Below are 27603 nucleotides of genomic sequence, written 5' to 3' on the forward strand. Positions count from 1 at the left end.
GTGGTGGTCCAGTATGCTAGTGCCTAAGTGTTTTGTGTAACTTCATACATGTTATCTTTTAGCCATGGACTAATGTTGGGGCTTCTTATTTCCAGTATTTTGGAACTGTAAAGTTATTTTGTACAATATCTGTCCCATCATTTCATTATTTTACTATTTTAGTAAAAATCCTCATTTTTCACTAATTTTACTACATGAGTAAAGTACATCATTGTTTTCATTGTGTGAAATTACCGTGAATCATATTTACTATTTGAGTAAAACACATCATTCTTTTCGTCATCTGAAATTACTGTGAATCATTAACCTTTATCCCTGTACTGCGTAAGGTCATTTACTTTTATTTACATTTATGTTACATTATTAGATTCATGCGGATTATGTTAAATTGTCAAATGTTTGGAAATTATACAAGCACATACGAATCATCATTCTTTTTTCATTTGAGTCATTCATCAATAAACATTGTATTTATATCATCATCAAACATCTTCTGTCATGAATCCAAAATCCAATCCGGTTATCTTGTTACGCTGTACCACACATTCACACGTAGCCTCATGAACGATAAGCTTCCTTTGGCAATTCCACTGATGTCTTCAATGTTAATGTTCACTGCTCTTAACATGCTGCAACCCAGATATGTAGAAATGTCGACAGTGTAGAGTTTCTGGCTTTTCACTGTGATGCTCTGATCAAAGTACGGCTTCGTAGGGCATTTTGGTCAATGGCTTCGGTCTTTTTGGTGCTGATCGTGAGGTTGTAGCTGATGCGAGTCTTTTCATGTCTTCTTCTGTGCTGGAGTTGAGAAGGCAGTTGTCAGCTAAAAGGATGTCCCTGATGACGGTTCCCTTCAACTTCGTGATTGTCTGCATTCACCTGGGGGTTGAACGCTTTCCCATCAATCTGTATTTGCCATGAATGCCCTAGTTTTGGAACGCATCTGTCAGCATGCAGGGAACATTATGCTGAGAGTGTGAGAGCCAGAATGCAGAACTGTTTGGATGCCATTTATGAATGGTAATGCGTCGGACGGTTTGCCATTGTCCATTATGTGCACCATTATGCCTTCATAGAACTGGCGAATGACTCTGATGAACTTGAAAAAGCAGCCTAAAATTTGCCCTGATCTTCCAAAGTCCATCTCTGTGTCGAACGCCTTGGTTAGGTCAAAAAAGTTTTTGAAGAAGTCTATGTGCTGCTGCTGGCATTTCTTCTGGAGTTATCAAGCAGAAAATATGTGAACTGCCCCACGGCCTGCGCGGAAATCAAATTTGCTTTGTGGAAGTAGACCCAGCTCAAGATGGTGACTGAGGTGATTGAGCAGGATGCGAGGAAGTGCCAGCGTTTGACAGGAGGGAGATTCTTCTGTGACTGTCGACGTTTCTCTTAGGCTTGTATTGGTATACTTTGTGAACTTCTTTAGCACTAGAGGCATCCCAGCTTTGTAAAAGTATGGCATCCAATCTTGGGACTTTTCAATATGACAGCTGAACAACGGCTTCTTAATCTCTTGCACAGAGTGGAGAGTCCAGCTCGGCATTCGTTTCCACTTGAGGCAAGCATTTCCACTTGAGGCAAGCATTTCAATGTTGAATGATGATCGACAGTTGAGGATAACACTGAAGTGTTCGTCCCATCAATCCAGGGAGATCTGAACCTTTTCAGTATTCAATGTTTCCATCTGCACTGAAGTGGATAGAGGACACAGAGGACTGAATCTTGTCTGCTTTACTGATGAGCCAGGAGTCGTATGTTTCTCGAATCTTCGCTGAATCATCCCATACATAATGGTGAAGACTGTCCTCTAATAAGACCAATGAAGGGTCGTTTAGAACCGCTTTGTCTAGATTGTGTTTTTCTGCAAGCAGTACCTCTATCACCAGACTGTTATCATCAATCTAGTCCTGGTTCTTACGTGCCACTTGTCCCTTATGTACGAGGACCGTGGAAGTGGTAGTGTCTCTAAAGGAGGCCCAGACTTCTTCTACAGTTGCCTGACCAATCTAGAGGTCTTCCATCTAGTTATACAGGATCCTTGAGAGCTTTTCGGCAATGGAGCTAATTCAAGACATTAAGTCTTATAGTCATTTCCCCTTTGGTGATGTCTCTTTAGCTGGTTGTGAATTCAAACACAGTTAGCCTTTGGTCCGCCCAACAATCAGCACCACATATAGCATTCATCACTCTTAAGTCATTTCTGTCCAGTGTATCCCCCAGGGGTGCAAAATTGAGGGTACAAAAAAAACCTTGGTGTCAAAACTTGGGGTCAAATAAAAAATGTGGGGGTCAAAAATGTACTGACAAATTTTCATATGACTCATACTTTTTCAGCTTGAAATAGGATATTGAAACTTGCACAACATACTCTCTCTTTCTCTAAACATACAAATACACCAACATGCACAAGTAACAAACAGATGCATTGTCCATTCAAAGAATAATTTTATTAGTTCATTTTTCTTTTAAAGTCGTACTTTTAACAGTCTCCTTATAATCATTATGAAGCAATATTATAGCCCAACACAGTACATACAAGCCAATACAAAAAGCCAAATAAATCTTTTTAACCAAATGGGAGTCAATTTACTGCCTTTCATAAAATGTGTACTATCATAGGTTTCATTGTACTTCGTCCTAGAACACATTTATCCAAATATCAAGGAGGATAATGATTCATCTTCTTTCTAATAAGTTACACTTGAACTTTAAGATCTTTCTTTTACTGCAGCAAAAGTTAAAAACCAACAAAATCTGCAGGAATCCGCTGACTTTGTAATCCGAATAACGCATTTGTCTCTGCAAGTTTACTGATTTCTTTGTTGTGAAATAATGTCTTAGGTTATAATGTTCTCCAGATATCTTATGCCGAATGAGGGCAGATTTTTAAAAATTCTAAAATCCTGTCACGAAAGGATTATTCACTTTTGCAGTCTTTGCAATCACACGATCAGAAGTCACATTGGTAATCATAATGAATGTGCCGTATCCCAGTCAAGGGAATTATTTTCTCCATTTTTCATTAAAGTTAGATCCACAGTTACTCTTTTGGGTTCTGCTTCTTCGCTAATGCATGATGTTTTAATCTGGAGATCACTTTCTAGTGCAACAAGCCTTGAGGTTAAACATCTAGATGACAGCTTGCTGAACTCAATGGAAATTGCGAAAAGTTCGCGAGATATGGGGAAGCTACTCCGTCTGGTTCATTGTTTTATATGTTTCCTGCGTTGCACTTTGCTATACGAATAGAGGAGCGCAAGGCAGGGAGCAAACAAAGCAGGGAACCAGTCAATGCCTATATTCAAAGTATATATGATGCCATCCATCATCCAATGCATTGGGTATTAAATAAATCCTCATCATATTATGAAAATCCTTTGCGTAAAACAAAATGCACGGCAACAAAATGTGTGCATCAATTTTCTCCAGTGTGCGTCCCTGATGCACAACTGTGCGTAAACGGAAACACTGATTTCTGTCCTTCATCATAGTGATGACATAGTCGGTGAGATTTCAATGCATTAAAAAGGTGGTGTCCATGAGTCTTGTAACAGGAAGGTTGGCAGAACAACGTATTTGTGATGACACGATCATGTGCAGAGCACGTCTTGAGCAGCAGTAGCCTTTTGCCATTGCACTTGTGGATGACATGCATTCCGATAACTTCTTTCCAGGTTAGGTGGTCAGTCCCGACTTTAGTTTTGAAATCAACAAGAATGAAAAGCTATTCAGATCTCGGGGTGGTTCAAATGAAGGATTCCATTTCTTCATATACCTTATCTTTCACACTATCTCGGTTGGTCACTGTTGAAGCGTAGGTGCTAAGAAACGTGTCGCTCTTCTTGTTTCCCATTTGAAGTTGTAAAGACATTAGATGATCACTGTGGCCCTTGGGAAAGCTGGTAAACTTGCACACAAGATCAGACTTTCCGCAAATCTGATATTTGCATTGCCATGTGCCACCCAGGCACATTATCCTAACAAAAAGCCAACAAGTACTTACACTAACCTTTAAATGCTGAGCATCAAGCGAAGCACTGCTAGTACCATTTTCATAAGTCTTTCATATGACTCAGCCAGGGTTTAAGCCCACGACCTCCCGCAAACTCCATGGTCGTATGTTATTTCATTTAAAAGGAGCAGCGTGGTCAATATTTATATGTTGTCACAATGTGGGAAGAAAGAGAGGGACTAATATTGTATCAGACCATCAACATGAAATAAGAATTATTTTTGTGAAAATTCTATGCCAATATGAGCGTCCATTGAAGAAGATTTTTTATTAAAAATATGATGACAATCACGACAGCCATATTTGCTTTTTGGGCCTCACTGGTTTGTTTTATGACAAATTAGACATCAAGGTAAAACTGAGTGCTAATGATCACACTGACCATGATTTAGGTTAGAAGAAGCTGCTATAAAATGTATTTGCCAATGGATGGCACTCGCGTCTTTTATCCAAAGCTCTTCCACTCTTTGACAACTAGTACAAAACCTAAATTGTAATTGTACATGGACCTTTCAATGTTATATACTGTCAGTTTTATGGGACATATAATTATTACATGGATTTATGGTATTTTTTGCACACATTGAATAATATATTTTGTTTTAAGAGTGCACAATGCAGCACGCCATGAAATTCATTTTTTCACATCATATGTGCATGATAGGGACTGATTCCTGAAAACGACAAGACAATATGATCATCTCTTCAGAAAGATATGCAGTAATGTGAATTTTAAGCTGCTCATCATCTTGGCTATATTGCATATTTGAGGGACACCAGGTTTATTTAGGACAAATTGGACCTCATAATCAAGCTGCGTACAAAATTACATGACTTACCACCATCCCTCCTAAAACAGCATAGATAAGAGACACATCCAAGCTACTCTGGTCCTAGAAAAATAGTACAAAACCTAAAACTTACTTCTACAGGAACCTGTCAGTGCAATATGCTGTCAAGTTTACTTGATAATAATAACTGCATGAAAGTAGGATATTTTTGCACACATTAAACAATTCACCTGCTTTACAATCGGTTCCATTTTGGGTGTATCCTGACCTACACTGACAAGTGCCACTAATACAATCTGCATAGGGGCTGGAACATCCATTACTTACATCACATGTTGAACCAAGAGCTGAAAATACAAATAAACATTGCCTTTATGTTCAGAAAAGAAATTAAGTAAGAAACCGTTATGTTCAGGGGAAGATTAAAACATCTCTACTGGGCAGGAAACAGAGTGACTTAATACAATTCTGCATTGATATGAGAGGATCAAAGAGCTGGAAACCATTGATCTCAGCCTATACATATGTACAATTTTTTCAGATAAAATCACATAATAAGCTTTCAATGTATGATTGAGTTAAATATCGCTGTCTCTGAAACTGTGGCATTCTCTTATCAATCATTATAAACAAAGAGTTATATGGCATTTGTCATCATTAACAGACAGCAACATGTTCAATTCAGGTTTATTCATTGAATATAAAGCTACTTATCAATATTAAATCTTTAATCTAATTGAATAGAAAGCTACTTATCAATATTAAATCTTTAATCTAATTGAATAGAAAGCTACTTATCAATATTAAATCTTTAATCTAATTGAATAGAAAGCTACTTATCAATATTAAATCTTTAATCTAATTGAATAGAAAGCTACTTATCAATATTAAATCTTTAATCTAATTGAATAGAAAGCTACTTATCAATATTAAATCTTTAATCTAATTGAATAGAAAGCTACTTATCAATATTAAATCTTTAATCTAATTGAACTGCAAAAGTATTATTTACTTGATGCCCTAAAACCGGATATGTACGATCTTTAATTCAGCAAAAATATTTATATGCTGATATGTTTCGATTATTCCTGAATTATAAAATACATCATTCAAAATGTTATGCAGATATTTGATGTATAATGGGAGATAAATTATTTCAATTTGTATGACTGCAGCCTCAATAGGTTATTAGTCACAGAATCAATGGATATATAACTGTTGCAAAATGCAAATAAATATTCAAAAGTTACCCATATGTTCATTATGAAGGTACAGTTTGCACCGTTGACTTTTTAATAATCATGATGATGTTTAAATTTTACAATGCTGAAAGGAACAAAAGGTCATTTGCCATAGATAGCCTACCTCACTTATATTAATCATAAAGACAAATGCAAGCGATGTAGGATGCTCTCTAGCAACTACAAAGTCTTTTCTGAAGACCTTAAATACATTTTCAGATTCATCTGCAAACATTTTCCTGTAAAGTGTTTTAGAACTTGGCTAAACACAAATGTTAATTCTGATCACTGGAACATGGAATATAGGCCACGTAGATGTAATTTTATATGAGGAGTATAGTTACAGAAGGCACTATTCATGGAATATTTGCATAGTAAATTTATAATTCTGCAGAAATTTTTTAATAGAAACTATGATTGCAAACCTTTACATATGTGTTGGCAGAATAAATATGGAGACAAATCCTCCATCTATATGTCATAGTTGCTTTGTGCAGAAAGTAAAGGAGATCCCAGAAATAGATTGTGAAATTTTATTTTGTCTGTAACATTTATTCAGGGAAAAACCTATGAGTAATCTTTATGAAATATAATTGTGGATACTGTAATCACCTCTCTTTGTATGTCCATCTATTTGTCTGTCAATCTGTCCTTTACCATTTCAGGAAATATTATGGTTACTCTGCATGGTGACAATCTGCATGAATGACTTCATACTTGTTACCAGTCCTGGCAGGGTGTGGGAGTCATATGATCATAAATTGCAATCACATGCATATACTCATGCACACAAAGACACATACACACACATCTATGCAGACAACCATAAGACAATTTACCTCCTTTACAGAGAATTCCATTTCTAAAATATCCCGACATGCAGCCACAGATGCCATTAGTGCATTGTGCGTATGGGTTAGAGCATCCACTGATTTGGTCACATGCTGCACCGACAACTGGAAATAAAAAGAAACATGGTATCAATTTCAAAGAGAAAAGATAGACATACGCATTTGAAAAAGACCTTGGGGATACTAGGATAACCTGTGTTAGTATAATAGCTTTTCCTGTCTCTTTGCCCATTTCTCCATCACTTATTGTCCTCCTAAACTGCTGGATGCAATTTGATAACAGAGTGTAGCTATGATTTTCATGTTTGATAACCATCTGCAGGACAGGTTTCCTCCTTGGCATCAACTCTGACAGAGTCTTCAATTCTTTAATACATAAATTTAAATGGTAACCTCACACTCATATGTATGTATGTATATGTGTGTGTTTGTGTGTATGGATGCATCCATACATGCATGTATGTATGAATGCATACATGCATGTATGTTGGTATGTATGATGTAAATATGTATGTATGTATGTATGTATGGATGTGTGAATGCATATATATATATATATATATATATATATATATATATATATATATATATATATAATGACCGTATTTGAGGGTTCTGAAGACAAAGTTTCTGCCTGCCAGAGTTTTACCATATTTTTAAGCTGTTTATTAATATTTGAGTTCAAGGCCTAACATTGATTACAAGCTTAGAAGGGTCTGGAAGAGAAGATGTTTAATATTTGGTGTAATTTATCATTGGAAATTTGGATTTTCCAGAGCACTCTATTTCGACATAGGTCAAAGGAAATATGTATATAAAAGATTTAATAAACAATTCTTTATTCCTGTTTAATATCAGTCTTTGAGAATCCATGATCTTTACTTAAATTTAATTCGAAGTGAATCATTTGTTTTACTTATACAAATTCCCATTCACTATTTTGGAATACTGAGAACTCGTTCGAAGACATTTTGGATTCTATCATTGTGATATATCAGGACATTCAACACACTTGGACATATGATGGGACTTTAGGCTTATATGGAGTTTAATTCACAATACTGTGTCTTTTGAATTTAAAGTTCGTATTATAGGCAAATAAACAACTTTTGTAACACACCATAGAGTCGTAACAGAAATTGGGGTCTAGTCTGCAATATGAATTTATTCACAACATTTCAAAGACATTACAAATAGTCTTCAAAATTTTAAATAACTTTTTTCCAAACCTTCATTGTCCCAAAGAAACCTCTAGTGAAACCAGCAAGCATTCACACCGGCATTGAATATTCTGAAGGTTTTAAAGTCTATAAAAAAATGAGTTCAGTGAGCTAGCCAGACCTTTTGTTATTTCAGAGGTAAAAGCATATTTAACAAAGCAAGAAATAAAGAATATTTTGGTTCAGTATTTGTTGAGAATGTAACGTTTATATGATAGTGATTTCAGTTTATTTTTGTGAAATTCCTTTCTGGTTCTGATAGCAAATTGATGGAATTAGAGTCAAAGGACCAGACAGAGTTGGAATTGGCAAAGCCTCTGCTTCATAAAAAAGCGATGCAAATGCAAATGTAGAAAAAGGAAAAGGACTGGCAAAATCAAATGCAGAGAGAAAAGGAGAAAACACAAATGTATCGAGACGAACAGGAGAAAAAGAGAGAAGACGAAGAAAGAGAAAGACAAATGCAGAGTGGAAAAAGAGATAAAACAAGAAAGGCAGCGCTAAAAGGAGAGAAATACAAATGCTGACGCAAAGAGACCAGTAGCAAGTGCTGATTTAGAGAGATGATTGGGAAATGCAACATAGATTAAAATAATTTGAACTGACAGGCAGAACCCACACTCCTTTTAACACTACAGTTCAGGTGTTGATGTTACTATAACTATTTGGTTAGAACCTTATTCACAATACAAAGAAGTTGATAAATACTACTTTCCACACTTTGAGAGAATATTTAACACTAGAACTAGCCAAAAAACACATTGGACTTTATTGTTACAAAATGTACTTACTGTCAAATCTCTTCAAGTCTACACTTCAATGACGGTACAACGAAGTGCTGATGACGTGGTTAAGGAATGTATCTTAAAGTGTTATGAGTTCGTACCTGAGGCATGTCATCAAAGGTGTGGGAATTGCAGAAAAAAATGAGTTCATACCTGAGACATGCCATCAAAGGTGTGGGAATTGCAGAAAAAAAACTGTGCAAACCTGTGTTGAGTTTGCGAGGTAAAACGAAGAACTATTTTATAGGTGGTGCTCAGCAGAGAAGGTTAATAAAGATTCTGATAACTTCACGCAACTCATATCAATAGAAGAATTCAACAACTGCATCAACAGTAGTGTCAATACATATCTTAAGAAGCAAAAGGAAAATGCTGCTCGCACAGCTGATGATTGTATCTGGATTTAACAAAGTTTCATTTGCCAATTAGTCTTCCTCTTATCGTTTGTTTGGTTAAGGAAATAGTCTCAGTTTCACAAGAGTACTTCTAAATCTTTATCTGCACAGCTTCAGAAATCAAACGTCGATAGGACTGATGAACAATCCTTACATCCTTCCATGTCCACTGATTGTAAAAAGAAAGGGCACATCATTTATTATTGCTACAAGTTGACAATAGCAAAGTAATAAATTGAGAGCTATTCAAAATCATCTTAGTTCAAATAGGTCAAGATCATGGACTTGTATTGAAAGGAATTCGTCGGATGGGTTCAACAAACTCCAATCGGTCTCTTTATTGGAAAATTATGAAACATTCATGTTGCATACGGAGAGGTGTAATGGTTGCAATTTCCGTTTGTCCATCAAATATCAACTTGTACTTGAACTTTATACATAATTAATATTGTGATAATATGGCTGTCTTATGAATGGTAGCTTCAATAACGTAACTGCCTGCCAAGAAAAATTGATGAAATAACATAATTTTTTGTATGGTCTTGGTTTAAAAGGAGTATGGTGGTCAATATTTACATGCTGCCACTACGTGGGAAGAACGAGAGGCACTAATTTCATACAAGATCATCAACATAGAGTAAGAATTATTTTCGTGAAAATTCTATCTCAATATAACCATCCAATCAAGAAGATATATGAATAAAAATATGACTGCAATCGTGGCGGCTGTATTGGAAGCTTGAGGGTCACCGGTTTATTTTATGCCAAAATAGACCTCAAGATAAAACTGTACGCCAAATTTAATGACTGACCACAATTTTGTTTTTGAGGACCTGAAATATATTTGCTACTGGACATCAGCTGCACCCCATATTATAACATTTTTGCTTTTTGACAAGTAGTACAAAAACTAAAGCGTACTTGTAGAGGAATCTTTCATGATAATATACTATCAGTTTTTCCTTGATAATAATTATTGCATGAAAGTATTTTTGCACATAATAAATAATTCACCTGCTGTATAGTGGGTTTCGTTTTGGGTGTATCCTGACCAACAATGACAAGTGCTACTAGTACAGTCTGCATAGGGACTGGAATTTCCAATGGTTACATCGTATGTTCCGAAATGATTCTACGACTGGTTTGGACAGACATATATATTAAGGGAAATTGAAAGTACATTAAATTGTATAACAGTGGCACACAGTCTTCATACTTAAGTACACATTTGGTTGCTACTATGAAATACAAGAGTTCGCACTAGATTCGGTATGTTACTAGTATTTTAATAGAAAATATTAGACTTATATTGCTTGTTTAAAAGATAAAAAGTCCATGGAAAGCACATGTTTAAAAAACTAATATATCATCTGTGGTCATCATAGTTGATATAGTTGAACAGATAATAGAATACGTGTGAATTATACTTTCAAAAAGCCCAGGATATCAGTTGCTTGTAAGAGGTTAACCGGTTTTTTTTTCAGATGTGCAAACTGTTCACACTCGTTTAGCAGGTAACAGTAGTAGTAGAAGGCAGCAAATGGCACACGGGGATTATCAAAGTGCCACTCAATGTTATTTGTACATATTATAAGCAAAGCCAGATATATTTGACGTTACACAACGGATCTGAATTATTATCACAGATATTGCGGATGTGACTCCGTGGATTGTAGTAGTGAAATTTAATTTAAATATGTTAACTGACCATACTGGAGATGTTGGAAACGCAAATATCAGCATGATGGAAGAAAGACCTTGCCATCAACTATCTGGAGATAGTTACCTTAGATATCTGCATAATTACTCAAGATGAATTATACATTTCGACTTTTTATCTTAATGATATAATTAGATTAATTGCCAAACTCCATTATGTGTGTTGAAATAAAATGTGGCACTTTGTAAAACAAGAAAATATTTTATTTAGCATGTTTAAGTTCTTGCATTACGTCATGCACTGACTTTGTTCTGCTCTAAATGATGAACAAATGTAAATGGAAAATAACAACCTGACTTTCAGCAATTTACCTGCTTTGCAGAGAATATTAAACATGTACCAATAGCTGAAACTTAAACTAAGGATTGAAAAGTTGTGGAGAAATCCATAAAATATGAATGGGTTCAATGTTCTGGTCAGAATTAATCTTAACCTGATTTGGACTGACTATATATCCCTGAATAGAGATAGTAGAATTAATCTTAACCTGATTTGGACTGACTATATATCCCTGAATAGGAGATAGTAGAATTAATCTTAACCTGATTTGGACTGACTATATATCCCTGAATAGAGATAGTAGAATTAATCTTAACCTGATTTGGACTGACTATATATCCCTGAATAGGAGATAGTAGAATTAATCTTAACCTGATTTGGACTGACTATATATCCCTGAATAGGAGATAGTAGAATTAATCTTAACCTGATTTGGACTGACTATATATCCCTGAATAGGAGATAGTAGAATTAATCTTAACCTGATTTGGACTGACTATATATCCCTGAATAGAGATAGTAGAATTAATCTTAACCTGATTTGGACTGACTATATATCCCTGAATAGGAGATAGTAGAATTAATCTTAACCTGATTTGGACTGACTATATATCCCTGAATAGGAGATAGTAGAATTAATCTTAACCTGATTTGGACTGACTATATATCCCTGAATAGGAGATAGTAGAATTAATCTTAACCTGATTTGGACTGACTATATATCCCTGAATAGAGATAGTAGAATTAATCTTAACCTGATTTGGACTGACTATATATCCCTGAATAGGAGATAGTAGAATTAATCTTAACCTGATTTGGACTGACCATATATCCCTGAATAGAGATAGTAGAATTAATCTTAACCTGATTTGGACTGACTATATATCCCTGAATAGGAGATAGTAGAATTAATCTTAACCTGATTTGGACTGACTATAGATCCCTGAATAGGAGATAGTAGAATTAATCTTAACCTGATTTGGACTGACTATATATCCCTGAATAGGAGATAGTAGAATTAATCTTAACCTGATTTGGACTGACTATATATCCCTGAATAGAGATAGTAGAATTAATCTTAACCTGATTTGGACTGACTATATATCCCTGAATAGAGATAGTAGAATTAATCTTAACCTGATTTGGACTGACTATATATCCCTGAATAGGAGATAGTAGAATTAATCTTAACCTGATTTGGACTGACTGTATATCCCTGAATAGGAGATAGTAGAATTAATCTTAACCTGATTTGGACTGACTGTATATCCCTGAATAGAGATAGTGAAATTAATCTTAACCTGATTTGGACTGACTATATATCCCTGAATAGAGATAGTAGAATTAATCTTAACCTGATTTGGACTGACTATATATTCCTGAATAGAGATAGTAGAATTAATCTTAACCTGATTTGGACTGATTATATATCCCTGAATAGGAGATAGTAGAATTAATCTTAACCTGATTTGGACTGACTGTATATCCCTGAATAGGAGATAGTAGAATTAATCTTAACCTGATCTGGACTGACTGTATATCCGTGAATAGGAGATAGTAGAATTAATCTTAACATGATCTGGACTGACTATATATCCCTGAATAGAGATAGTAGAATTAATCTTAACCTGATTTGGACTGACTATATATTCCTGAATAGAGATAGTAGAATTAATCTTAACCTGATTTGGACTGATTATATATCCCTGAATAGGAGATAGTAGAATTAATTAATCTTAACCTGATTTGGACTAACTATATATCCCTGAATAGGAGATAGTAGAATTAATCTTAACCTGATCTGGACTGACTGTATATCCGTGAATAGGAGATAGTAGAATTAATCTTAACATGATCTGGACTGACTATATATCCCTGAATAGAGATAGTAGAATTAATCTTAACCTGATTTGGACTGACTGTATATCCCTGAATAGAGATAGTAGAATTAATCCTAACCTGATTTGGACTGACTGTATATCCCTGAATTGAGATAGTAGAATTAATCCTAACCTGATCTGGACTGACTATATATCCCTGAATAGAGACAGTAGAATTAATCCTAACCTGATTTGGACTGACTATATATCCCTGAATAGAGATAGTAGAATTAATCCTAACCTGATTTGGACTGACTATATATCCCTAATAGGGGATAGTAGAACTAATCCTAACCTGATTTGGACTGACTATATATCCCTGAATAGAGATAGAACATCTACAGGTCATTTAACATGTTACTCCAATGGCTAAATATAAGTTTAAACACCGAGTTCATGAAAAATTCATTTGAAAAATCAAATATGTTTAGATCAGGATTAGACTTAATTTGTGTTTGACAGGTAAATATAAATAATAAGTTCAGCATAACATCATGAATGTCATAAACATATTAAACATAATTAGATTAGAATATTACACGTAAAGAATCAAACATCACTTTGTTAGGCAGAGGTCTCAGCTCACATATCAGCAAAACTACTTTGTAACATTTTTTCTTTGAGCCTAATTATTTTTAATATAATTAATAAGATATTAACTATTTTACCATGCAAAATCATTTAGGTGATTTACAAAAGGGTTCTGCTTGTGATACATTGAATTATACTCACAAAGTCCAACAATGCATCTAGTATATTTTTGGTATCATATACGACACAAACATGAGGAAGGTTAAGAACATTGGGAGGAAAATAATAAATGTTCATACATGTATAATGAAACAGAAGAAATCAATCATAGTTTGATCAGCTTTATTCGTACCCTAGTATTGGTCAGTTATTCTTACCCTAGTATTGGTCAGTTACTCGTACCCTAGTATTGGTCAGTTATTCGTACCCTAGTATTGGTCAGTTATTCTTACCCTAGTATTGGTCAGTTATATATAGTGACCTGGTTATAAGACAATGGTAATCCACAACCCTTTTAACTCAGCTGTACCTGCCCGCTACACGATGTCCTCGCTTTCTATGACTATGCATGCATCACAATATACCATCAACAATGTAATGAACAACCTCTTCCACAGTAACCTCTTTCATCAATCCATAATGCACTGTGTTTGACAGAGAAATTTTGGTTGGCTATATTTAAACACCATGAAAGGTCATGCTGGTTCAACACTTCGAGAAAACTCTTCTCAGACTGCAATAATTGGATAAGCAGGTTTAATCATCATTATTAAAACTAACTAAAGGTAGTCTAATCAAAGTCAACAACATGAAAAAAAGGAGTGTAGTGGACATCGACAATTACAGACTGAATGAATAGAGAGAAACAATAGGGATGTAGTAAACCCATCTAGAAAGGCTGGTATTATAGTAAGTGCTCATATGAAGACATAAGCAAAGTGCATAAGGCTGGTATAGTAAGTGCTCATATGAAGACATAAGCAAAGTGCATAAGGAAGAATGTTAAGCTAGACGTACGAGTTATGCTATTTTTATTTCGTAACATATTGTCCTTTTAGCTGATTATCATCGAATATGATTTTGAAAATAATGTATTATAAGGATAATTACCTGCTTTACAGAGGGATCCACTTGTTTCATATCCTGATTTACACTGACATGTGCCTTTACAGCTCGCACCGGGGTTGGAACATCCATAGTGTCTATCACATGGTGTACCAACATCTGGAGAAAAAAATCAGTTTAAACAGTGATTACAGGTTGAGGAAAATACAATTAAGAAACAATCATAAATACAACAGGATAATTCTTAATCTGTTTGGAACAGGTATATTTATTTTATGCATGAACAGAGACACCATATATGTAATAAACAAACTAAAATTTGCATGACTTAATTCAAAATGTTTACATAAAAACATGAGTGTTATCTTTCACATCATAATTACTGAAAACTATTTAAAGTTTGAAACAAACAGTATTATCAACAATACTGTACCTGCTTTACAGTGGACTCCACTTTTGGAATATCCTGGTCTACACTGACAATAGCCACCAATACAACTTGCATAATGGTTGGAGCATACATTGGTTATATCACATGGTAAACCAACAGCTGAAATCGATTTAAACATTAAATTTATGTCGAGAAACAGTCCCTATGAATTGATCATATTTACACGAGAATAATTTTTCATCTGTTCTGGAGAGGCGGTGCATAGTGTTGTGACGCTATGGTCGTAAACTATGTACCATAAATAATGCAAAATCAGCAAGAAATTAGTAACATTATCCAACAGATATATTTGTCTAAGTTACAAATTGAAAATTTCAAAAACACTAAGTCTTACAGTATTGTTACTTAACTCCCAAATAATCCTACATGTGCTATCACTGAATTTCAAAAATCTTAAATGTCTTCATGTACAAGGAGTCTTGAATGTGCAGATGTTCCCATGGCAATGAATGAATCAGAATGTTTTTAAATGAGTCCATGATAATTTCAAGTAGTGTTTTAGTCTTAAAGTCAATAAATACTGTGTAATTCTAATAAATGATTTAAATAAATCAATCCTTTCAAATTGTATTAGAACACAAGAATAAATTAATCCACAGAAAGAACTAAAACCAGGAATGAGTAATTGTTTACCAATGTCTTTCACTGCATACTGTCACGTGACCTATGACACCACAATGGCTTGGATGTGGGTCATTTCCAAGAGAAAGTTCCATTACATTCATAAACAGTGTCAGGTTTTGAACTAAAAAGTTGGGAAAGAACACACAAAAAAATGACAGAAACAGGCAGGTGGGCCAAATTTCTACCATCAGTTACCTAGAATATACATAACAAACTTAATAAAATGGAATTTAAATAGTTACATATAAATAAATAAGCACAAACTATTTTGCTAAAATAATAATATAAACATTTTACTCAAGTAATTTTGTAATGTAGTTTCCTCAAATATTAGTGTTTGCTAGTTTTCTAATTTAAAATAAAAACAAAACATGTTATAAAGAGCAGTCTCCATGTTTGAGCGATGATTTCATTTATGGTTTATCTTGAAGTATATAGACAAGTGCAAATGGATAAGAACAATTATTTCACCTCAGAATATGTCTGACTACTGTTATTGCATGCTACTGAATTAATATATTTTGAACATTTTAAAAGTTCTTCTTATCTATTCCACTGTTGTTATATCGTGGTTCACTCTAACAAGTTTCACTCACAGTAACTGCATAGGAATGGTTTGGTTTGGTGTTTTATGGAACATCAACACAAGTAAGTCATTTAGTGCAGAGTGCATTTAAGTAAAGTCGTTTGCCCATACATGCAACATGGTAGCTGACAAGGGATGATCAAAACAATACAATTTTCAGTCATGAGCCCAGTATGATAGCTGCTGAGCCACCACGGATGCAGCCTCCAACAGTGGTCTGTTAGTACATGCAGGAGCACACATCTGGCCTTTTCTAAATTTTCAACCACACGTTGGTAGCATAAGGATTTGAACCTTCTTGTTTGCATTACATGTTGAACGAATAGCTGACATTGTAATCTGTCAGTCGGGAAGAATCTATTTAGAATCTATCAATTAATGTCTAAATTTCACAACTCAGCTTTACTGTTTGGTTCTCTATAGCATATTGTCCATGATGAGAACAATACTCAATTGGTTTTTATGTGCCTTATAGGTAAAGAAGTTCTGATATTTAAAGAACCTAAAAGTTAGGCAAGACTGCATACTCAATAAAGTATTCAATCTTCTTGGTAGTAAGACTGGATTAAGAAACAATATCTTCTGTTGATCACAAATTTCAATTAATCTAATCAATTTAAAATTAAGAACTGCTTTTTTGTACATTTACTATATCAATTATGCATATAGTTGCTCAGAAGGTAGTGTTGATAGCCATATTAAATTTCAGAGTGGTAACATTTTATCAAAGATCAGTTTGAATGTGTATGTAAAGTTTCATAAGAATCATCATAAAAGTTTGGGAGGAAAAGTGATTCAAAATATAATGATTAAGCAATGTATTTGGAGTATATTTGAGTTTACAACTCTCATTTGGAATACCTATTTAATCATGTCTGCTGAAGCCATGATATGAGTGTTGTTCATCTAGTTTGGAACAGTATTGCTATAATAATAATAATAATAATAATAATAATAATAATAACAATAATAATAACAATAATAATAACAATAATAATAATAATAATAATAACAATAATAACAATAATAATAATAATAATAATAATAATAATAATAATAACAATAATAATAACAATAACAATAATAACAATAACAATAATAATAATAATAATAATAATAATAATAATAATAACAATAACAATAATAACAATAACAATAATAATAATAATAATAACAACAACAACAATAATAATAATAATAATAATAATAACAATAATAATAATAATAATAACAATAATAATAATAATAATAATAACAATAATAATAATAATAATATAAAGCACAAGATGTTAACAAAGAAGAATTATAACAAAACTATCATTTTATTATTAATAAGCATTGTAATTCTAAGTTAAAGTGGGCTTGAAATCTCTCACCTGATTGACATCTACCTAAAGGTTAAGGTCAGTTTGTCAATAAACCTGGGTCGGCATTATGGCATTTGAAGAAAAAAGTCTTTTTCATCATTTATCATGGTAGCTGTATTGGATAACGGATCGGTATCATTTATTCAAAGCTGGATGCGTTCTGTACACATTTTAAAAGGATTTCACCTCTTGTTGGCATAATAATGATCATGTTCAATAGTAAAGCTACGTCATTTATATAATTCTGATTGGATTTACTGCTATTTTCTTACAAATTATGGTTAAATTATCTTATGCAGCATTTAAGATGAATTTATTTGAATGCTTGTGTCTTATTTTTACAAATGCGGTCAATATATTGCATCAGGTCAGCACTATTTGTATCAACTTGAAACACGTTCTTATTATAATGATTTGTTTTCAAATTTGGTTTGATTCCATTCCAGAAGTCATTAAAACATTTTCATAATTAAGAATTACGGCCAGCTGGTCGGTATTTTTTCTTTTCACTTAAAAACCACTTCTTGCCAGGATCGAATCTATCGATTTTGCCAAACTATTGTAAAGCGATTTGTGAGAATGTCATTTACAATTTTATTTATATGTTTAGTGCTGATGGCCATAACTGATTGCAGATCAGCATTATTTGACCAAACTTAAAAATTGTTCATGCCAACGTTATTATATCCAATTTACTGAAATGTTTAGCGTCTTATAAGATGATTCTTTAGAGGATGCGCTGAAAGTAGAAATTGTTTGTGCATTTAATGGTGGAAATATATTATTTGCAGGTAATGAGGTTCATGAAATGATACTTCTTATCAGCATTTGATGGTACACTGGTATTAGCTGTATAAATTTGTAAATCTATACCGAAATATTCTCTTGAGTAATTTTATAGATGAAATAGTTAAAATATGTCTTACGTTTAGTAATGGTGGCCATATTTGATGGAGGCCCAGTGTCTTTTGTCAATATTTTAGATGCATTTATCCCCAGATAATCTTTGCAAAGCCTGGTTGCAACTGGTCCAGTTGTCTTTGAGAAAACGTTTATCAGTTACTCAGTAATCAGTTCTCAGATATCTGTCATTTCAAATTGCCGGTCAGTTGTATGGGCAGTTTGGCATAATTATGTTAAATGGTTGTAGAGAAAAAGTCAAATGAAGCCATTTTATTTTAGTAATAGTGGCATGTTTACACAATTATTCACTTCCTTGAAACTGCTTTATTACACAAAACATGCATTGGAATTTAGTCAGTGCTCTATGTTTTAGCCAGAAGTAATTTAAATATTGTGGAATTTAGTCAGTGCTCTATGTTTTGGCCAGAAGTAATTTAAATATTGTGGAATTTAGTCAGTGCTCTATGTTTTGGCCAGAAGTAATTTAAATATTGTGGAATTTAGTCAGTGCTCTATGTTTTGACCAGAAGTAATTTAAATATTGACTTAGTTATAGCCACGGTGGCCATAGTTGTTAGTTGATGAACATGCATATTCACAAATTTGAGTTATCTTTCTGTCTAGATGCTGTCTATAAAACTTAGTACAAAAATCTGGTGAATAGTGATTTCACCTGACTTTATAACATGGATATCTATATTGTAACTAAAGTGACTTATATTAGCTTTGTATTGACATTTTTCTTTTAACCTTGTTAAATTAGGTCATTTTGTAAAATAAAATCTGAACTAAAATCTCAGTAGTTGCATAAGCCTGCGATTTCATCCATCTAACACTAATTATTTTTATGCATGAATGAGTCTCAATATCTTACCTGCTGTACAGAGTGTTCCACTTAAAGAATATCCTGACATACACTGACAAATGCCACTCTTGCATTCTGTATATGGGTTAGAACAAGGATTGGTTGCATTACAGCTAACAGCTGAAAATTAAAATGAACATTGGCATTATATGTTGGGTAGAAATCAAATACGAACCAGGTAATACCAGGTTCAGATAAGGATTAATAATAACACAACCTGTATGCTTGTAAATTCCATTCATGCTTGCAATTAACTGATTGTCATTGATATAAGCACTTTTGTTTTTTGTATTGCTTCTGAAATGCACATTTCTGAGTCAATCATTTTTTCAGGTCATTTTATTTCTTCTTTAATTTGATCTAACAATCGACTCATACGTAATAATGTTTAAATTGTGTCAAAATCAGACGTCTGTCACTTATTAATGTCTTTTTTTATTGAGTTCACTTCACATAAACAATATCGTCATGTTGCAACTAAAATAGCAAAGTAGTAAGGTCTACATTTTAAGACAGTCTTTGTACTCTATAGCGTAGATGGGCTAAAATTATCATTAAACATAGCCATCATAAAATCCAATGAAACATATCAGGTTCAGGGATCTTATATATACCTACTTTTTCTATATGAACTACATTCATTCTATCGTAATTTTTCTCTGCGTGAATTGTTACTATTGTTGGCATAAGTTTCTTAGTGTCTTTCACTATGGTAATGTAGACCGCTCACGCTATTTACTGCACGAAGAAAGTATGTGTATTTGTGGATATAACTAAAGATGGAATGTTTGTTGTATTTACACGTGATAAAGAACATTAAATATTTAAAACTTATGATAGTATAGTTGTTAATACAGTTGTATGTCATGAAGAGTTATTAACGATTATTTGTTAAAATAAAGCTCGTATTCTGCAATTTCAGAAATATCTGGGAATATTTATCTCTACTACAGTAGATATTGGCAGTATAATTTTTTGGAGCAGAAAGCACAGGTGATACTTGGCTGTTATGCATTTGTTGTTTTTTGTGACGGCTCTTTTGTTTGTTTTTTTAAAGAAAGAAATTTAAAAGTTAAGAATTCAAATGTATTTCCATTTTCTGTTATGTATCTCAAATGGTTTACATGGTTTTTAAAACATCTGAAGACATCATATGTACAATGAACCAGACAATATCAAAAAATTCTCAATAACAGAACAGTCTATAAAGAATAGTACGTGTCATAAATAAGCAACACATTGATGTCTACAACTACCAGAACATAATATACAAAGCAAATATGCTCTGTGACTGACGTAAGCTACATGATTATGGCAAGTGAGCAATAGTTGTGCTACACGTCACCACAATACGCTCACATGGTAGTTACATGTTAAACTAAGAAAACATGCAAACAATAAAACAAAGTTCACAAAATCCATATGAAACAATTTCTTTACATATGCAATATACAGACGGAAAATCTGACAGCAGAGAGTAGCTAACAATCTGCTGAAATAATGTGGCCTTTCCTAGGCGGTGGTAAGTGGTACAGCTACCTAACCATGCGTAGAATCTACAGAGTTATGTGAACATTTTGCTAAATTTTAAATGGACTATATACAGTCAGTAGGTAAATTTTAAATGGGCTATATACAGTCAATAGGTAAATTTTAAACAGACTATATACAATCAGTAGGTAAATTTTAAACAAACTATATACAGTCAGTAGGTAAATTTTAAACGGACTATATACAGTCAGTAGGTAAATTTTAAATGGACTATATACAGTCAGTAGGTAAATTTTAAATGGATTATATACAGTCAGTAGGTAAATTTTAAACGGACTATATACAGCCAATAGGTAAATTTTAAATGGACTTTACAGTCAGTAGGTAAATTTTAAACAAACTATATACAGTCAGTAGGTAAATTTTAAACGGACTATATACAGTCAGTAGGTAAATTTTAAACGGCCTATATACAGTCAGTAGGTAAATTTTAAACGGACTATATACAGTCAGTAGGTAAATTTTAAACGGACTATATACAGTCAGTAGGTAAATTTTAAACGGACTATATACAGTCAGTAGGTAAATTTTAAAGCTAATTTAAGGTGATAATAATAGACTAATAGGGTGTGGTAGATTACATCTGAAACAGTAGTACTTATCATCCTAAAGTGGTTTTATTTAACGTTAAAGACTAATTGATGATTATAAGTCCGAAGCCAAAATTGGACTTTTCTAAAGTTGAATTGTATCAACGCTGTTTGATACATGGAATTATTTACAACAGTTTTTAAGCCCTAATGCCGCCATCATGTGCAAAAAGATGTATATGCCAAATCATCTGAATAATACTGAATGTTTAAATCTACTGGTCCTAAACATCGTTGTATTCCATTATAGCCAGATAATAAGAAAGTTTCATCACATTATGAACTATGCAATTAGAACTATGCAATTAGAACCATGCAATTAGAACTATGCAATTAGAACTACGCAATTAGAACTATGCAATTAGAACCATGCAATTAGTCCCTCAAACTGAGAAACCTGCATCTTTTTATAAGGCGCCGTAGCGGACAAAAGCTGGTCCAATCAGAACGGTGCCGTGTTGTATCAAAAATGCTTGACCTTAAAGTTTCATTTTCTAGGTTGAGATTTTAGATTGTATTTGTTGAATTAAACATTAGTGGTTAAAAGTTAAAACTCTTATGTCAAGGTTTTAGATTGTTTTGTTTTGAATTACACAGCGGTGGTTGACATTTCAGTGTCATACGCTGAGAACTCCTAATTTACATATTGTTTCAAAGAGTTTATGTTGAAAGTTCCATTCCATATGTTGAGTATTTAAATTTCATTTGTTGAATTACACAGCGCTGGTTGAAAATCCTGTGTCCAATGTCGAGTTTTCAGATTGTATCTTCTGATTTATATGGCAGTTGTTGAAATTTTTGGTTGAGCGTTTCAATTTAGCATGTTGAATCACACTGATTGTGCTGAAAGTTCCATTTCGTATGTTGAGTTTTCAGATTGTATCTATTGAATTACACAGTGGTGGTTGGACATTTTTTGTGCTTGTCAGAACTGTTATTTTAATATGGTGAGATGATGTGTTGGTGTTAAAAGTATCATTGCACAATGTCCACTTGAACAATTCAAAATAATATCGAGTACACTGCTGTCAGGCATTTCTGCGCACCTAAGATTTTCATTTCCAATACTGAAGCAAAACGCATACGAATTCGAGCGATTGACAAAAATAAAATACAGCAATGCTTACCATTTGAAAAGATGCAAATGTCACCAGAATATTCTGTTCAAAATAATATTAGTTTTGGACACAGGGGATAGTAGTGTATGGGGGCGATAACGGGACAATGGGACTTACCATTAAAAACATGGTCCCAGCACTATAGAGACAATATAAATTTAACATGGGAATACAGGCCCAGCACTGTAGGGACAAGGGGAATTTAACATGGGGAATACAGGCCCGGCACTGTAGGGACAAGGGGAATTTAACATGGGGAATACAGGACTGGCACTATAGCGACAAGGGGAATTGAACATGAGGAAATTGAACATGGGAGATGGATAGAACACAGACAATAGAAAACAGACATTTAAAAAAAGAAAAAAAAGAAATTAGGCACGAAAGTTAATTTCTTTTTGAGGCATATGATTGGCCCTAAAAAGGGCCTTTGGTTTTATGTTAACATAACATACTGTTAACATAGAGGGCATCGCTTAGGTCTCCTTCTTTTCCTTAAACTCTGTCTCACTTCTGGTCCATAAATCAAAACCCTCTTTAAACAATTTTGTCTTTCTACGTAGATTCATCTTTTCCACACACATGTATCCTTCATCTTGACAAAAGTCCATGAGGATCGGACATACATCAGTAAGTCTGACCAGAACAGCATTGAAGAGACGAGAGTAGAGGATTCCACGTCGGTCCACATCTTGGTGATGAGAACAGGTGAAGGAATACAGTGAACTGCGGTTATTTATAGGAGAAGGGAGGATCGAAATGGATTGAGTTGGTTGACCAATCCAAACACATATTACAAATTTTAGTCACCATTCCTCCAATCGGAAGAGAGCAGTCCGTGACATCACACTCCCTATATAGAGTCACTAGCGTTTGAGCACAGTCAATCCATACGACACAGCATAAACATGACACAAACTCAGAAGACAATGAATTGGGGTGCACCGGCCATGAAGGCTACCCAAGTGAACCTGGCCTTACTTCCAGAAAAGGTGAATTGGGATTTTGTGGATTTTCTTTCGCAAGAATTTGTTCCGGAACCATTACCTTTGCCACCTTCTCCTTCTTTACCACACGTGGAGAATTTTAAACAGAGACAGAAAGAAGAATTGGAGAAATTTATACAACAGCAAAAGGAAGCAGAGCAAGCTTTTCTCCTACAACAGCAAGAAGAAGAGATAAAAAAGAAACAAGAAGAAGAAGCAGCAAAGAAACAAGAGGGTGAAAGTCAAACGATTACGATACTGTTAGACATTTAAGCAGAGTTAAGAAATCTGAAACAAATGTATCAGACTTCTTTATTACGACCGAAGAGAAAAAGACCTTCCCGAGCTAAACAACCCAATCCTGTGACAACATCTACCTTACCACCCTTAATGATTTCTACCAAATCATCATCGACAGTACGCAGTCCAGAAGTAGGCCTTGGCCGTGGCAAAGGCTTAAGGCAGTTGTTGATTGCTTCCTAAGTTTGTTGTTTAAAACCAACAAATACCTAAAGGCCCTTTTCAGGGCCATCCATTTCTCTCAAAAAGAGATAGTATTTCAATTGCCAATATCAATGAAAACTATTTTTAAAAAAACTTTTTTTTACCCATATAGTACATGTGAATGGTTGAGTGCGTGAGTGTAGATTCTTATTCTAAAAATCAAAACCAAGAGATGCTTACTTTTTATAGACTGTCTATTCTGGTACAAATTTTACAATTCAATTCACAACACCACATAGCACTTTAAAAAGTTCATAGGCTTCTTCTTTGTCTGTCTTCACTCTCTCTCTTTTTTTAAATGTCTTCACTTTCATAGCTTTTTCCTCCTCTTCATCCTCACTTTCTTCCCTTCTTTTTTTCTCCTGTTTCTTCACCTGTCTGCTCTCTTCCTCTTCTTCCTCTCCATAACTCCCCTCTTCTTCTTGCTCCTGTTGTTTCTTAGGGCAATCTGGAAACCAATGTCCTTTTTCTTGACAATGATAACAGGTATCTTGACTTTTGTCTCTTCTAACCCCTGTTTTGTTTTTTGATGGTCTGGACACTCTGAAGACCAATGCCCTTTATTCTTACAGATATAGCAAGTATCTTGATTTTTATATCGAAAGGAGGGTGAGTAGTCCGTCGGCTTGTCTGAAGAAAATTTTCTGATGAACCCTCGCAAAGCTCTGATGAAAAGTTCGATCTGTGTAGTCTCATCCATTGTTCTGCTCAGTTTGAGAGTGAAATGAACAGTGAAAGGACAAGACACACACCCTTTTATATACGCTGGTTTGCCATGACTATAAATTAGTCTATGGTGTTTAAACTTGAGTCATTTAACATTTTGCACTCAAGATGAAACGATCCCATTCATTCGAGAAGAAAGAAGAAAAAAGTAAGAGGCAGAAGAAACGTAATCTATCGCCTTGTACCATTGCTGAAGTCGTGGCACAAATTCATGACAGTGATTTTGAAGAGGACAGGAGTGAACCAGAATCCAGGCCCAGAGAGTCTACACCTAGCCAAAGTTCACCAGCCAACCCTGAAAAGTACTATCACATTCAAGAGATGGAAAAGCGTCTCTCTAGAAAAGTTAGAACTATGGCTTACAAATACATGGTGAAGTTTAAAGATTTCAAGTCCAACGTACCACTGGAGAAAGCAGAAGGGTTCATCACCGAGGTGTGGGATTCTTTGCTCACCACACTAAAGCGACAATGTCAACCCAAAGAATACGATCACTTGAGACTTTCTATAGAACACAACAGTTTGAAATCCCTTGTCTGGATCGAGTTTAGCAGCCCTGCAGAATTGACCGCTTCCAAAGTCATTGACAAGATTCAACACATACAACAACCTAATGACCAGTTTGACATCACCGATGGAAAAGCCACACTGGACAATGACCCATGTCTCTCCTCCTCAAGGGACCGGACAACGCAAAAAGGTGTTATTGGTGAATGACCATCACAGCATTAAGTGTAGCCTTGTCTGAATTAACAACCCTCAAGACCAGATGTGTTTAGCCAGGGCTATTGTGGTGGGATGAACCTATGCCGACAAGAACGACACGGCAGAAAGGAAAAGAGCCTGGGAAAACATTTGAAAATCGGACTGAGCCAAACAACAAAATGAAGCAGAACTCCTGTTACAACAAGCCAGCCTTTCCAAAGACACACCCTGGGGTATTCCTGAAATGCAAAAATTGCAAGATGTCCTAGCTTCATGCTACACCTTGAAAGTGCACTCTCAAGAAGTCCGCGGGTCTCTATTGTTCCAAGGCCAAGACTTTAAAGATGGAAAAGACATTCTATCATCACCATGAACATTTCGATGTCATTACCAGTATCACTGCATTACTGGGATACAGTTATTACTGTGAGAAATGTGACAAAGGCTATAACAATTGAGAGCAACATTGTGGATCGAAATGCTCAGGATGTTTGGCCTCTCAACCCTGTCGGGACCATGCTAACAAAGAGAAAGGAGAAAAAATAAAATATCTGGATGTGTGTTCCCTGTATCCTTATTGTCTCTTTCCTGCAGGGCACCCGCAATTGCTGACGGAACACATCGACCTGAAAAACATTCAACATTATGAAGGTTTGATTAAATGTAAAGTCTTGCCTCCCACAGACTTGCTCCATCCCGTGTTACCTCACCATTGTCAAGGCAAGATGATGTTTCCCTTGTGCCGTACTTGTGCCGAAATGTGTAACCAAGATCAGCCTTGTCAGCACAGGAAGAACGCGCCTTGACAGGGATGTGGGTTAGCGTGGAATTGTTCAAAGCTCTGGACATGGGATACCAACTGTTAGAAGTGTACGAAATTTGTCACTTTCCCAAAACACAACAATACCACAAGGGTGACCTCAGTCAGAAAGGCATTTTTGCAGACTACGTGGATGCCTTTTTGAAACTGAAACAAGAAGCCAGTGGCTATCCTTCCTGGTGTCGCACTCCCGAAGACCAAAAGAAATTCAAAGAGAAATACTGGGCACAAGAAGGCATCCCTTTAGACCACATCAAGAAAAATGAAGGCAGGCGATCATTTGCCAAAGTGATGTTAAATTGCTTGTGGGGTAAAATGGCACAACGACCGTATTTACCCAAGACGGAATATTTGATAAAACATTCCCGCTACTTCCAGATGATTAACGACAAAACCAAATACATGAAACACGTGGACGTCGTTCACGAGGATTTGATCTTAGTCAGTTACGAAGAAGATCTGGACTTTGTACAAGCTGACGCATTTGGAAATGTCATCATTGCGGCTTATGTGACAGCTCATGCTCGCTTAAAATTGTACGAAGCTTTAGAACTGTTAGGGGAACGCGTCCTGTACTTTGACCCAAACAGTTGCATCTACATTGAACGCACGGGTCAACATCACCCTAACATCGAAGGAGACCGTTTAGGAGCCTGGACAGACGAGCAGCCGATTAGAAATTTTAAGTTTCGTGAGTCGTGGTCCTAAAAATTATGGCTATGAATACCGGGACAAACAAGGAGAAGTGCACACGGAGTGTAAAGTGAAAGGATTGACTCTCAATTATCGCACCAGTTGAGTGGTGAACTTTGGCGTATTGAAAGAAGCCTTGCAGTCTGGAGAAGATGAAAACTTTAAAGTGACCACCAATCAGCCAAACAAGATTGTACATTTACCCACTCATCAAATCATCAGTCAACCCTCGGAAAAAGTCTATCAAATTGTGTACCAGAAGTGAGTTCGACTTCCCAATCACTTCACTTTGCCATATGGACACGTCGGTATTGGTCTGTATATAAAAAGGGACAATGTCCAAG

General features: G+C 34.8%; 1 protein-coding gene across 2 annotated transcripts in view; it reads right to left on the minus strand.

The window, feature by feature from the left end:
* Positions 1 to 27603, minus strand: part of LOC149785985 (uncharacterized) — a 104650-nt gene that overhangs the window by 24844 nt on the left and 52203 nt on the right. For both annotated transcript variants that reach the window (XR_016424852.1, XM_089976251.1), the window contains exons 6-10: positions 19576 to 19686; positions 15204 to 15320; positions 14816 to 14929; positions 6884 to 7000; positions 5034 to 5150 (exon numbers count right to left, since the gene is read on the minus strand). Coding sequence is in view for 1 of the 2 variants with exons in the window: in XM_089976251.1 (XP_089832377.1) it covers positions 5034 to 5150; positions 6884 to 7000; positions 14816 to 14929; positions 15204 to 15320; positions 19576 to 19686 (576 nt within the window). In the remaining variant the exon portion in view is untranslated. The remainder of the gene's footprint in view (positions 1 to 5033; positions 5151 to 6883; positions 7001 to 14815; positions 14930 to 15203; positions 15321 to 19575; positions 19687 to 27603) is intronic.

This window comes from Sinohyriopsis cumingii, chromosome 12 (assembly GCF_028554795.1).
Source record: "Sinohyriopsis cumingii isolate HCF-2022 chromosome 12, ASM2855479v2, whole genome shotgun sequence".
NCBI lineage: Eukaryota > Metazoa > Mollusca > Bivalvia > Unionida > Unionidae > Sinohyriopsis > Sinohyriopsis cumingii.